Here is a 13,052-nt window from a genome sequence, read left to right as displayed (position 1 = left end):
CAACAAGTCCACATTGACCCTCTGAAGAGTAACCCACCCAGACCCATTGCCCTATATTTTTCCCTGACTAATGCACCTAAGCTTGGCATCCCTGAAAACTATGGGCAATTTAACATGGCCTATTCACCTCATCTGCATATCTTTGGATCCAGAGCACCCAGAGGAAACCCACGCAGAAATTCTGTGTTACGATCGAGCCCTCCACAATCACCTGATGAAGGAGCGTCGCTCCGAAAGCTAGTGTGCTTCCAATTAAACCTGTTGGACTATAACCTGGTGTTGTGTGATTTTTAACTTTCTAGGAAAGAGTATTCAGTCTCATTCTTGACACATGATGGAAGTGAGGACTGTAAATGCTGGAGATCAGAATAGGGAATGCGGTGCTGGAAAAGCACAGCAGGTCAGGCAGCATCTGAGGAGCAGGAGAATTGACGTTTCAGGCAAAAGCCCTTCATTAGTATGAGGCTGAGAGTCTATGGTTATCTCTCCACCCCCCCTCTAGCTCATGCAGCCAAAGAATTTATATGGTTCGTACTGTTCAGTTCCTGATCAATAGTGACCCCCAGAATATTGATAGTGAAGGATTCAAATCTAATAATGCCATTGAATGTGATGGTGATGGTTGGATTCTTTCTTGTTGGAAATAATCATTACCTGTAAATTGTGTGGCATAAATGTTACTTGCTAATTATCAGACCAAAGTCAAATGTTATCCAGCTATGGAAACATGTGGCACACATTGCTTCACTGTCTGAGGAGTAATGAAAGACCCTGAACACTGCCCAGCTTTCTCACCCCCTGGTTTCTGATTTGAGTGTCCTTAGTTAAAAGCCTTGCTCTATCCAGTGTCTTCATTGGCAGCATGGTGGCTCAGTGGTTAGCACTGTTACCTCTCAGGGACCCAGGTTCGATTCCGCCCTCAGGCGACTGTGCGGAGTTTGCACACACTCCCCGTGTCTATGTGGGTTTCCTCTGGGTGCTCTGGATCCAAAGATATGCAGGTGAGGTGAATAGGCCATGCTAAATTGCCCATAGTTTTCAGGGATGCCAAGCTTAGGTGCCTTAGTCAGGGGAAAATATAGGGCAATGGATCTGGGTGGGTTACTCTTCAGAGGGTCAGTGTGGACTTGTTGGGCCGAAGGGCCTGTTTCCACACTGTAGGGATTCAATTTAAAACAAAACTAGTGAATTTCTGTGCTTGCATGTGCCAACACCTTCAAAGCAGTGCATGTGTATTTTTTCTGAGTTAGGAGTTTGCACATGACACTAAGATTGGTGGAGTAGCAGAAAGCATAAGGGACTGTCAAAGAATACAGGAGGATATAGATATACTGGAGAGTTGGGCGAAAAAGTGGCAGGTGGCTTTCAAACCAGACAAATGTGAGGTGATGCATTTAGGGAAGACTAATTCTAGAGTGAATTATACAATGAATGGAAGAGTCTTCGGAAAAGTTGATTGGCAGGGAGATCTGGGAGTGCAAGTCCATTGTCCCTTGAAGGTTGCTGCACAGGTGGATAGAGTGGTCAGGAAGGCATGTAGCATGCTTGCCTTCACCAGACGGAATATTGAGTATAACACCTGTCAAGTCATGGTAAAATTATACAAGACGTTGGTTTGGCCGCATTTAGAATACTGTGCACATTACCAAAAGGATGTGAACGCTTTGGAGAGAAGGTTTACGAGAATGTTGGCTGGTATAGAAGATGCTGGCTATGAAGAGAGGTTGAGTAGGTCAGGATTGTTTTCATTAGAAAAAAGGAGATTGAGGGGGGACCTGATTGAAGTTTACAAAATCATGAAGGGTATAGACAGGGTAGATAGAGACAAGCTTTTTTCCAGGGTGAAGGATGCAATAATGAGAGGTCACGGTTTCAAGGTCTGAGGTGGAAAGTTTAAAGGGGTGGTGGGCGTCTGGAATGCGTTGTCAGCAAACGTGGTAGATGTAGGCACGGTATATTCATTTAAGATGTGTCTGGACAGATGCACGAGTAGTTGGGGAGTAGAGGGATACAGATGCTGAAGAATTGGGCAACAGGTTTAGACAGTAGATTTGGATTGGCTCAGGCTTGGAGTGCTGAATGGCCGGTTCCTGGGCTGTAAATTTCTTTGTTTGTTCTAAAAGATATGGGGGCCCATGAGGGAATGCAGGACAAAGAAGATGAACATAGAAACTGGAGGGAGCATAAAAAAAATGCAGTGAAGATGGGACTTGGAAAAAGACATGACAGTTACATGCATTGGACAGGAAAAAGTGACAAATATTTTTGTCTCCTTGATTTGTTTCTCTTCCGAATCCTATTTACATCCCTTAGCCCCATGATCGTTCTAATGCCATGTCAACACTCTTTTCCACTTAGAATCCTCCTTACGTTTCATTTGACCATTTTCCCATACTTCAATTTATTAATTCATGATGTGATAATGCAAATAACCATGAAGTTAATAGTGCTTGTATTAATACACTTTGGGTGAAAATTGGATAGCAACATCCCATGACCACACGTGTACAGTTAAAATCCCAAATTAGGAATTTGCTGTCAATATGACCGGACGTTCCAAAAGCTGTGTGAATGTGACATCCAGCTGTGATACTCTATTCCCTATTCTGAACAGTGTGAAAGTGTCTGTACTTGACTGATTTTATGTAAACTAAACTTGCCAGTAAATATTAGGCTTGCCCATTCTAATGTGAGAGTAATCTTTTTAATTGTGTTATATGTTTGCATTATAATGGAACCACCTTTCTGGCACAGAAAATTGAGTTTTACAAGTGGAAAATGTAGTTTGATTCCATCAGATTTCAAACACTATTGGAGAGTTGAATACTTTTTTAAAAATAACTTCACCTTTCTGCATTTTATTTCTTTCAATCCACTTTGTCTTTCCCTATATTTCGCATCTGTACTTAGTATGACATTGAATTCAGTATTCTAACTACAACTTCCTGGTTCAACTCTGCACTGCTCATTAATGATCCTTCAATCTGGTTAAGGTGATACAGTTCGTTTAACTTTTATCACAGGTCCAAGATGTCCTGCAGAGGCTACAGGGATATTTTGGATAACTAGCTGATGGAAATTTCCAATGGAAAATGCAAGATTATGAATGGTTGTTGCAGTTTATTCACTGCTGAGCTCCAAATTATTTGTATCATCTAATATCATTTGTATCATGCATTTTGTTAAGCCAGCTAAAAGTTTTAAAAAGCTCGAAATGGGCATGGCTCCAAATATTTTTCTTAGTGAAATAATTATCTGGGTGCCATTTATTATATACGCTTTAAGTTGTCTCCAAAAATTTATTCCTGCAGGAGGTATTTTGGCTATTCCTTTGTGGTATAACTTCTAAGGACCATGCCTGTATAATGAAATGAAATTCAGTAGTGGGCGAAGAGGAAGAGAGGTTTGAGTTTGTCACACTGCTCCAGCTCAACATGCTGTAACTTAAAGGAGTTCTCATGTTTCTACTTTGTGGTTTACATTGGAGAATGTTCTCATGCCACAGAATTCCAGAGTTGCATTTTCCCTTTGTCCTATCATATATGACTGCAGAAGCTAATGAAACCATTACACTTGAAGCACACTTGAAATACTATAACAAACATGAAAATACTCTGTAGAAAGTTTCACTTTACATATGCATATAATAAACTCATCAAATATAAGTATAATTCCAATATACAGTGTGTATCATGCATTAGAATATGTATGATATTGATGCTGAAAACATTTGATGTGCATCTTAGATTTTGGTAGTACTGAGACCATTTTCTGTAACCAGCTATTAAATAGCATGACTTGGGAACTGTCAAAACTTATTAGTGAGGTGGGGGGGAGAGGAGGGAAGAAAGAGTGAGAATGTTTTTATTTAAATGCATTTTTACGTTTCTAATTGTTGTATCGTGTTTGAAGTAGAAACACATCTAATACTGAGTATCTTATGTTAAATAGTTAACATATGCACTTCAACCTATGTTTTGATTTTTGTTTAAATTTAACTATGAATATTGTCTAAGGGCATAGTTATTTTTCAGAATTGGAAATTTCAACAAAATTCAGGAAATTGTGCAGTTTGCATTGTGTTCTGTTCCAGAAACTGAAGGAAACTCTACCTTTAAGTAATCAATAATGTTCATGAATTTCAAAAAATGCAGATGTGGAAGATGTGAATTTTTACTTTTTAACAGTATAAAATATAAGCTGAATAACAAAACGTTATAAATATCAGCTGAATTTAATTAATTATTTTGGCATCATTTCAAAATAAATGATAGTCAAAACTGTCATCTTACATTTTCGTAAAGCTGCGTTTAGAACATTTGGAATAATTGGAGTTGGAACACTGCCATAAACTTGTTGACTCCATTTTGTATTGAGTATTAATGATGGATAATGTACATACACTAATACATATTTTCAGTAATAGCAATTTTTTCATTCACCATAATAGAGCTGAGGAGCTGTCTTGCTTGATACTATGTGAAGCTGATGTAGTTTCACTTATTCTGCAGCATACCAATGACTTTTATTGGCATGACGCAACTGTCTGCTTTTGCTGCCGAGACTGCGGTAACATTAAAGTCAGTATGTGAAGACGTCGCAAGCGTGGTGCGCATAATAACCTATTGACTGGGGAGTGGCTTGTGATACCTTACAGAATTTTGTTTCGTTTACAGATATTCTGTACAGATACAGTAATTGAGTTTTTGCTTTAGCAATATTAAGCATGCATGAGCACGCTCAGTAATACCTGTACTGCACAGAATACAGATTATATTTAGCATTGAAAAGGTTAATACACCAATTTAAAATCCTGTCGTGGAAATTTGACAGCACATAAACAGTTAAAGAATGCCATTACAGGATTTTTGCATTTCCTTTAACAAAATATGCCATTGTTGTTCCATGCCATTTTCTGGAGGTGTTTAAATAGTTCATCATGGAACGAGAAAGGGAGGGACGATAGAGACAATGTCAGCCAATCAAAAATCAGTTTGTTTTAGGTCAAGTAGTTTGAACTGTCATGACGTGCATTAGATTACTGTATGTCACTGAGACAGTACCTTAAGATTGCTGGCCCTGCAATATTCTGAAAGTTAGAAATTTTAATTGCCGTTTGATTTCTTCTGGGGAGAGGATGAACTTGTATGATCAATCGAGCTTAGATGCGGCCGTGTGACGCCAGTGCAATAGATGCTCCCTACATTTTTATGCTGACACAATGGGAAACTCTTTAGGATGCGTTCGAGAGCAACAAGAAACTGCAGAAGCTAAACAGAAGAAATCTACCCTCATGCCACAGAAAAGAAATAGATTAAAACGCATGAGAAAACACAAGAAAACTCTTTCACATTCCAGAGATGCTGCAGGAAGAGCAGAGAAAAGCCTGACAGGAAAATCACTTCATTTGCTACAGAAAAATGGTGAGACTGGTTTGAATGAGTCACATTTTCCTTTGGACGTTACGGTGGTACAATTGTCAAAGAAAACTGATGCCAATCACAAAAACCAGAATATGTTTCAAGAGCCTGTACATCTTAATGATTCATTAAGTGTTATTACTGAAAGAGTAATTACTCCAAAGGAATCAATAGACTCAAATGCTGAAGGTGGTGGTGACCATGCACAGAAGGTGCTTTTAGTCAAAGCTAAAATCAAAACAATCAATGAGTATGTGGAGAAATTTGGGAAAGAAATACCTTTATCTGATCAAAACACACCAAGCAAAGTGCTTTGTGACAGAACTGTAAAATCTTCAGAATCCAAATTGAAAAGATATTTGAGTGTGTCTGGAGAAGAGAGCCAAGTTCATCAAGAAAAAGGAAATGTAGCCATAAACAGGAGAAGAATTGAAAATATCACCGATGCTGCTGCCATAGACGGTGTTAAAATAAAAAATGGTGTTGAAAATCCTACATCATCCGGAATGACAGCCATGGTGAGTGAGACTGCAGAATGAGTGGGAGGGGAATAACTCAATGAGGCTCAATGCATTTGATAAGCAATTCAAACCTTTAGTTGCAAAACAAAGTTGTGAGAACAGCGGTCAGTCCTCTCTGCATATGGAAACTGGAGCTGTTGCAAAGGAGGTAAAGTTAAGTACACAGACTGGTTTATCACCTTTGCAGAATGACTAAATAGAATGCTTCAGACTAATAGCACTCTCTATTCCTCTGGTTATTGTAGTTGTTTGCTATTGGTATTCAATGATGATGAGTCTGAAAGAACACCAAGCAGAGATTTTGAGCTGCTCTGCTGTATGCCTGATAGATGCAACATGCCCACCTCAGACAATGAATTTGGATTATCAATGAATAGTGAGGGTAAAGATAACTTAGTTATCATTAAAGCAGGGAGTGATTTATATGAAGGATGCCTCCCTGCAATAGCAATGATTTTAACAGTTTCCAATAATGTTTCTAATGCATGCTGGGCTCGAATATTGAAATCCAGAATTTTTCGATGTTCAACAGTCTGATCTGTTTTGCTTTCCATCAAGTGACTTGCAGAGCATCCCCAAATTTCAAGTACTTCCTGAAGCCACAAACTATATTGTGACTGCATCCCTTTACTTATAAAGCTGTTTCTAATTAAAGCCGGTCTATAGAGTATCTCCATGCTCTTATTTTATATTTAGTATGTTTTCAACATTTTGATTTAAGATCTGTTCAGTAAACAGCCAGAAATCAAGATTTATCAGAAGTGCAAAACAGAGTAGATGCATTGAAATGGTAGAGCACCTAACCTCTCCAAAGCAATAGACCGAGTAGAGCAGATTGAGACTTCTGGGAAGAACATGCTAGATATACCACCATACTCATGCTGAAGATGATGTGATTTTGAGCCTTCAGCTTCATGTACATCTGGTCTGTGAGCCTTGGTGTGCAAACTACTTCCTGCTGCAGCTCACTAGCGTCACTAAAAGAAGTTAACTCCTGGACAGAGGACGTCAGTGGGGCAAGAACAGCTGGACAGGAACCAAAGGTGGACAGAAGAAACTATAGCTGAATGATGATCAGCTTCAAACGAGATGGTTTGGGCATAGATGAGGTATATTCTTTCAAGAGAAAGATGACAAAAGATCCAGAACTTCATGGAAGTCACAGGAGTAGAAATGAAGTTAAAGAAGAAAATTTGTGCTCATGACAGGTGTTGGGTAGTAAATTTGAGAACCAAACTGAATATAAAAGATTCAGAGAAAGGTAATAGAGCAAATGGGAGAAGCAAAGAAGAATTTTGAAAGCACCCAGCAGGTAATATGAAAGGAAATCCCAAAGTCTGTCTTAAACCAAACAATAGTACAAGGGTGATAAAAGGAGGAGTAAGAAAGTAATACTTTTGGTTAAGAACCAAGAAAGAAATTTTCAATTGGGAGGCAAGAGGTGTGACTGAGATGTTAAATGAAAGCTTTGCATCTATCTTTACCTATGAGACAAATGCTGCCCAGGACAAGAGGAAACTTGATCATTGGGAAAATTTTAAAATTTGTAAGAGGTTCTGGTTAAGCTTTTGGTTCTTAAAGTTGATAATACACCAGGTGCAGATGAGATGCATCCAAGAATATTGAAGGATGAGTTTGTGGAAATTAGAGGGACTAGGAAATAACTTTCAATCTTCTCTGGCTTCTGGAATAATGCCAGAAGGTTGGAGAATTGCAAACATTATTCCCTTTTTGCAAAAAAAAAGTTGTAAATATCAACCCGAGATTGCAGACTTGTCAGGTTAATTTCAATAGTGAAGAATCTTCTTGAAACAATTATTCAGAGAGCCTGGATTTCAGGGAAAATAGTGTTAAGTTTGAGTTCTTGAAGAGTTAACAGAGAGGGCTAATAAGGGGAAGGCTGTTGATGTGTTGTATGCGAACTCCCAAAGTGTGTTCAACGCTTTGCTAAATAAAAGGCTTGAAGTTATAAGTCATGAAATAAGAGGGGTAGTGGCAAACTGGATAGGCTGAGGGATAGGAAATAGTGCTGGTTATTGGGTATTTTCTGGGCTGGTTCTGCACCCTCAGTTTGTTTATTGAAAGAAAGTAATTGCCTCCAATAGAATGATTTGGCTGCCCATCCAACAGACACTTTTCAAAATGGTGCTGACCACATTGTCATATTACTGGGGCAATAAGTCTGCTGATTCCATTTTGAAGTGGATCCCGTCCAGTTAATCCAGTCACAACGTATGACATTTCACTCCAGTGTTTACTTCATTACTGTTAACTGCCCATAAATCAGATTTTATTCCATACTATATTAATTTGACCACCTACTTTCAAATTTCTGCCCTATACACCACTACAGTGTATCCTCTCGATTTGGTATTTCAGAAAATAGCAGGCAATGTGTCCACAGTTGAATGTGGTAAACAGAAATAATTTCAAACAAAACAATTGGAAAAATAAATTTGTTCTTTTAAGGTACTTCTGAAACTCTATCACTTTGACCACATTTTAGTGGCCTATCATATTTTGTTTGTCCACTTTTTTATGCATGAGTATTTCCCTGCAAGCTGGCTTGAGACACTGCCTTATGTCAAAGCTGCCACATCCCATAAAACCAAGTTATACCAAATATTTGAACTTTATCTGTTAATGTTTCTAATACTGGCCATACTGTCAATCAGTACTGCTCTACATAGCCTGCTCCTTTGTCCCACTATAATGCTACAAAGCAAAGTAAAATGTAGGTTAAATCTTTTAAGGTAATTGACAAATGAACCACCAGGGAGGTGAGAATTATTTTTACATATTAAGTTATGAGACCTGGAATGTGTTACCTTAAATCTGTCTGGAACCAGATTCAATATCAGATTTGTGAAGGAAGGTTGATAAATATGGGAAGGAGTAAAATTTACAGGATACTGGTAAAACATGGGTGTGTGAAACCAGTTGGATATCTATTTGAAATGCTGGCATTGACATATTGGTACTCTTTGCTGTATTCATGCAATTCATTCAAGCATTTGCAGCAACTGATGTAAAAATCCCAAATCGGAATATTTGGGCTGATACAGAGAAGTTTGCATTGACAAATACCAGATTGCACCCTCAAGATTGATGGAACTTCCAGAAACTATCTTTTTTTTTTAAAATAAGACCCTTCCCAAAAAAACTACTCACCGCATTTATTAGTTTGTGAAAATTAAAAAACAAAATCTGATTTTTTTTTTCATTGAATTCAACATCTGAAAATTCCCAAGTAGGAAATTCAGTGATTTTGCCAAATTTGACATTAAACTGGGAAACTGAATTATTTTGGCAATGTCCTATGTCAGGAGCACAAATCCTCCATCTTTAATTTAAAAAAAGTAATAATGATCTGAGGTAAACTCGCTAAGTAGTTGAACCATAATCTTGGTGTATGTACTTTTTAAGTGTAACTTTATATTTAGCAATAATAATGTTGTATCTGTTCTTTTTAAACCTAACTGTGAAGAAAGAGCTGGACTATTATGCACCAACCTAATAATGGTTTTCTTATTGCGGTATTTCTATCCCATCTCCTTGTGCACTGCATGTGAAATTTACACACCAGAATTGTTGCTTCAATTGGAATAGTCAATATACTTCAGATTTATTTCACAGATCATGAATTCAATGACTGCTGATTAGGGGATTGTTGCAAATGTTGGCAGAGAGATTATTTAGACCTTAAGACCATTAGACATAGCAGTAGAATTATGCTATTTGGTCCATAGTCTGTTCCACCAATCGATCGTGGCTGATGTGCTTCTCAATCCTTTCTCTTGCCTTCTCTTTGTCTAACCCTTGATAAACTTATTTCTGTCTTAAATACACTCAATGACTTGGCACTCTCAGCCTTCTGCAGCAATAAGTTCCACAACTTCACCATCCTCTTGCTGAAGAATTTCTTTCTCACCTTAGTTCTAAACAGTCATCCCCTCACTCAGGGACTTTTGCATTTTAACATACATTAGTCATAGAAATGTACAGCCCAGAAACAGACCCTTCAGTCCAACTTGTCCATGTTGACCAGGTGGCCCAACCCAATCTAGTCCCACCTGCCAGTACTCTGCCCATATCCCTCAAAACCCTTTCTATTCATGTACCCATCCAGATGCCTTTTAAATGTTGTAGTTGTACTAGCCTCCACCACTTCCTCTGCCAGCTCATTCCATACATGTACCACCTATGTGAAAACATTGCCCCTTGGGTCTCTCTTATATCTTTCCCCTATCACCTTAAACCTATATCCTCTAGTTCTGGACTCCCTCCAACTCAGGGAAAAGATTTTGCCTATTTATCCTATCCATGCCCCTCATAATTTTGTAAACCTCTATAAGGTCACCTCTCCGCCTCCAACGCTCCAGTAAAAGCAGCCCTAGCCTATTCAACCTCTCCCAATAGCTCAAGTCCTCCAACCCTGGCAACGTCCTTGTAAATCTTTTCTGAACCCTTTCAAGTTTCACAACATCTTTCCGATAGGAAGGTGACCAGAATTGCACGCAATGTTCCAACAGTGGCCTAATCAATGTCCTGTACAACCGCAACATGACCTCCCAACTCCTGTACTCAATACTCTGACCAATAAAGCAAAGCATGCTAAACACCTTCTTCACTATCCTATCTACCTGCAACTCCACTTTCAAGAAGCTATGAACCTGCACTCCAAGGTCTCTTTGTTCAACAACACTCCCTAGGACCTTACCATTAAGCGTACAAGTCCTGCTAAGATTTGCTTTCCCAAAATGCAGCACCTCACATTTATCTGAATTAAACTCTATCTGCCACTTCTCAGCCCATTGGTCCATCTGATCAAGGTCCTACTGTAATCTGAAGTAACCTTTCTTGCTGTCTACTACACCTCCAGTTTTGCTGTCATCTGCAAACTTACTATCTATACCTCTTAAGCTCCTATCCAAATCATGTATATAAATGACAAAAAGTAGTAGACCCAGCACTGATCCTTGTGGCACTCCACCGGTCACAGGTCTCCAGTCTGAAAAACAACAGTCTACCACCACCCTCTGTCTTGGACCTTTTGAACCAGTTGTGCATCCAAATGGCTAATTCTCCCTGTAGTTCATGAGATCTAACCTTTGCTAACCAGTCTGCCATGGGGAAACCTTGTTGAACACCTTACCAAAGTCCATATAGATCACATCTACCGCTAAGGATTCTGAGTAATCCAGGATGGAGGATGGGAAAACTTTCTGGCTATAACAGCTGCTTTTTTGTTTTGAGGTATTTTAGGTGTTGGATGTGATTTTCCTCAAATTCCAGAAGCAGCAATTACTGTTTTATATGCTGTTACATTGTTTTGGAACTTTGGAGAAAATAAGTCAAAACAACAGCACTTTCAAAAGGGAGAGAAACAGACAAAGGAATCACATGGTGAGGTCAGTGCAGGAGAAAGAAGCCCACATTGCTAACTGACACAGCAGTGAACCTGCACAGTTACTACCTTTGCTGTTTGAATAAAATGTATTGTTGGACATGGGAGTGTGTCTGGGAAATTCACAACTGATCTTGGAGGAATCCGTTTGGGAGAGGTCACAGCGCAGAAACAGATAAGTGGATGTTTTAAGTGTGGCCTTTTCAATAACTCTGCAGTAGTGAGTAAAGTGGGTTCTTTCTTGGTTCTGTTTTATTGAGATATGTCTCATGATTAAACTTAAAACATAAGTCATAAGTATTAATTTAACCAGAAGCAGTGTTTTGTAGAGGAATAAGACAGTGCTATTTTCTGGGTCTGTAGATTGAAAGAAGCAAAAATGGCCTTTAGTCGAGTGATATGCTACTCTTGTCGGATGTGGGAGTTTAGGGAGCATTTACGGGTTACTGGGGATTATACCTGCAATAAATGCCATTGGTTGTAAATTCTATCAGATCGAATGGATCAGTTGGAGAGACAAAAACAATGGGGAATTTACAAGAGCAAGGGGATGTGATGGATGGCAGTTATAGGAAGGGGGAAGAGTCACAGATACAGTCACACAGATACAGTCACACAGATGGGTTAACTCCAGGAGAGGTAAGTAGTTGGTGCAAGAGTCATCTGTGGCTATCCCCATTTCAAAAAGTATGCTGTCTTGGAAAATGTGGAGGGTGATGGATTCTCAAGTGAACATAGCACGAACAGCCAAGTTTCTGGTATTGAAACTGGCTGTAATGCAATGAGGGATACGTCAGATTCCAAGAGTTTGACTGTGTTAGGAGACTTTTTAGCCCGAGGCACAGAGAGATGTTTGTGTCCAGCACGAAAAATCAAAATGGTGTGTTGCTTTCCTGGTGCCAGGATCAAGGATGTTTCAGATAGGGTGCAGAATGTTCTCAAGGGGGAAGAGGGGCCAGCAGGAGGTCACTGTACGCATTGGAACCAAACACATAGGAAGGGAAAAGGTTATGATTCCAAAGGGATATTACAGAGAGTTAGGCAGGAATTTAAAAAGGAGGTCCTCAAGGGTAGTAATATCTAGTTTGCTCCTGGTGCTATGAGCTAGTGAGGGCAGGAATAGGAGGATAGAACAGATGAATGTATGGGAGAAGGATTCACATTTTTGGATCACTGGAATCTCTTTTGGGGTAGAAGTGACCTGTACAAGGAGGACAGATTGCCAGTATATTAGTCCCCTTCCAATTTAGGTGCAGAGATAGTTGCTAGAGATACTCAGGAGGATTTAAACCAATAAGGTGGGGGGTGAGATCCAGGGAGATAGTGAGGAAAGAGATCTATCTGAGACTGATACAGTTGAGAACAAAGGCGCGTCAAACAGTCAGGGCGGGCAGAGACCAAGCAGAGAACAAGGTAGGACTAATAAATTAAACTGCATTTATTTCAATTCAAGAGGCCTAAAAGGGAAGGCAGATGAACTCAGGGCATGGTTAGGAACATGGGACTGGGATATCGACAGGACTGGCAGCTTAATGTTCCAGGATACAAATGCTACAGGAAGGACAAAGGGAGGCAAGAGTGGAGGGGGAGTGACCTTTTTGATAAGGGATAGCATTACAGCTGTACTGAGAGAGGATATTTCTGGAAATGCATCCAGGGAGGTTATTTGGGTGGAACTGAGAAATAAGAAAAGGATAATCACCT

The 13,052-nt window shown here is 39.4% G+C and overlaps 1 protein-coding gene across 24 annotated transcripts in view; it reads left to right on the top strand.

The window, feature by feature from the left end:
- Window positions 1–13,052, top strand: part of macf1a (microtubule actin crosslinking factor 1a) — a 604,319-nt gene that overhangs the window by 295,255 nt on the left and 296,012 nt on the right. For 4 of the 24 annotated variants that reach the window (XM_043717769.1, XM_043717761.1, XM_043717763.1 and 1 more), the window contains exon 1: window positions 5,116–5,938. The exons of 10 other annotated variants lie outside the window; for them this stretch is intronic. In XM_043717769.1, coding sequence (XP_043573704.1) covers window positions 5,222–5,938 — 717 coding nt within the window. In that variant the 5' untranslated portion in view covers window positions 5,116–5,221. Of the gene's footprint in view, window positions 1–5,108; window positions 5,939–13,052 lie in introns of those variants that run through there. 10 more of the 24 variants (XM_043717771.1, XM_043717770.1, XM_043717776.1 and 7 more) reach the window with 6 other exon arrangements.

This window comes from Chiloscyllium plagiosum, chromosome 27, assembly GCF_004010195.1.
Source record: "Chiloscyllium plagiosum isolate BGI_BamShark_2017 chromosome 27, ASM401019v2, whole genome shotgun sequence".
NCBI lineage: Eukaryota > Metazoa > Chordata > Chondrichthyes > Orectolobiformes > Hemiscylliidae > Chiloscyllium > Chiloscyllium plagiosum.
Note: the sequence above shows the minus strand (reverse complement) of the source record. Positions and strands in the feature narration are given on the sequence as shown.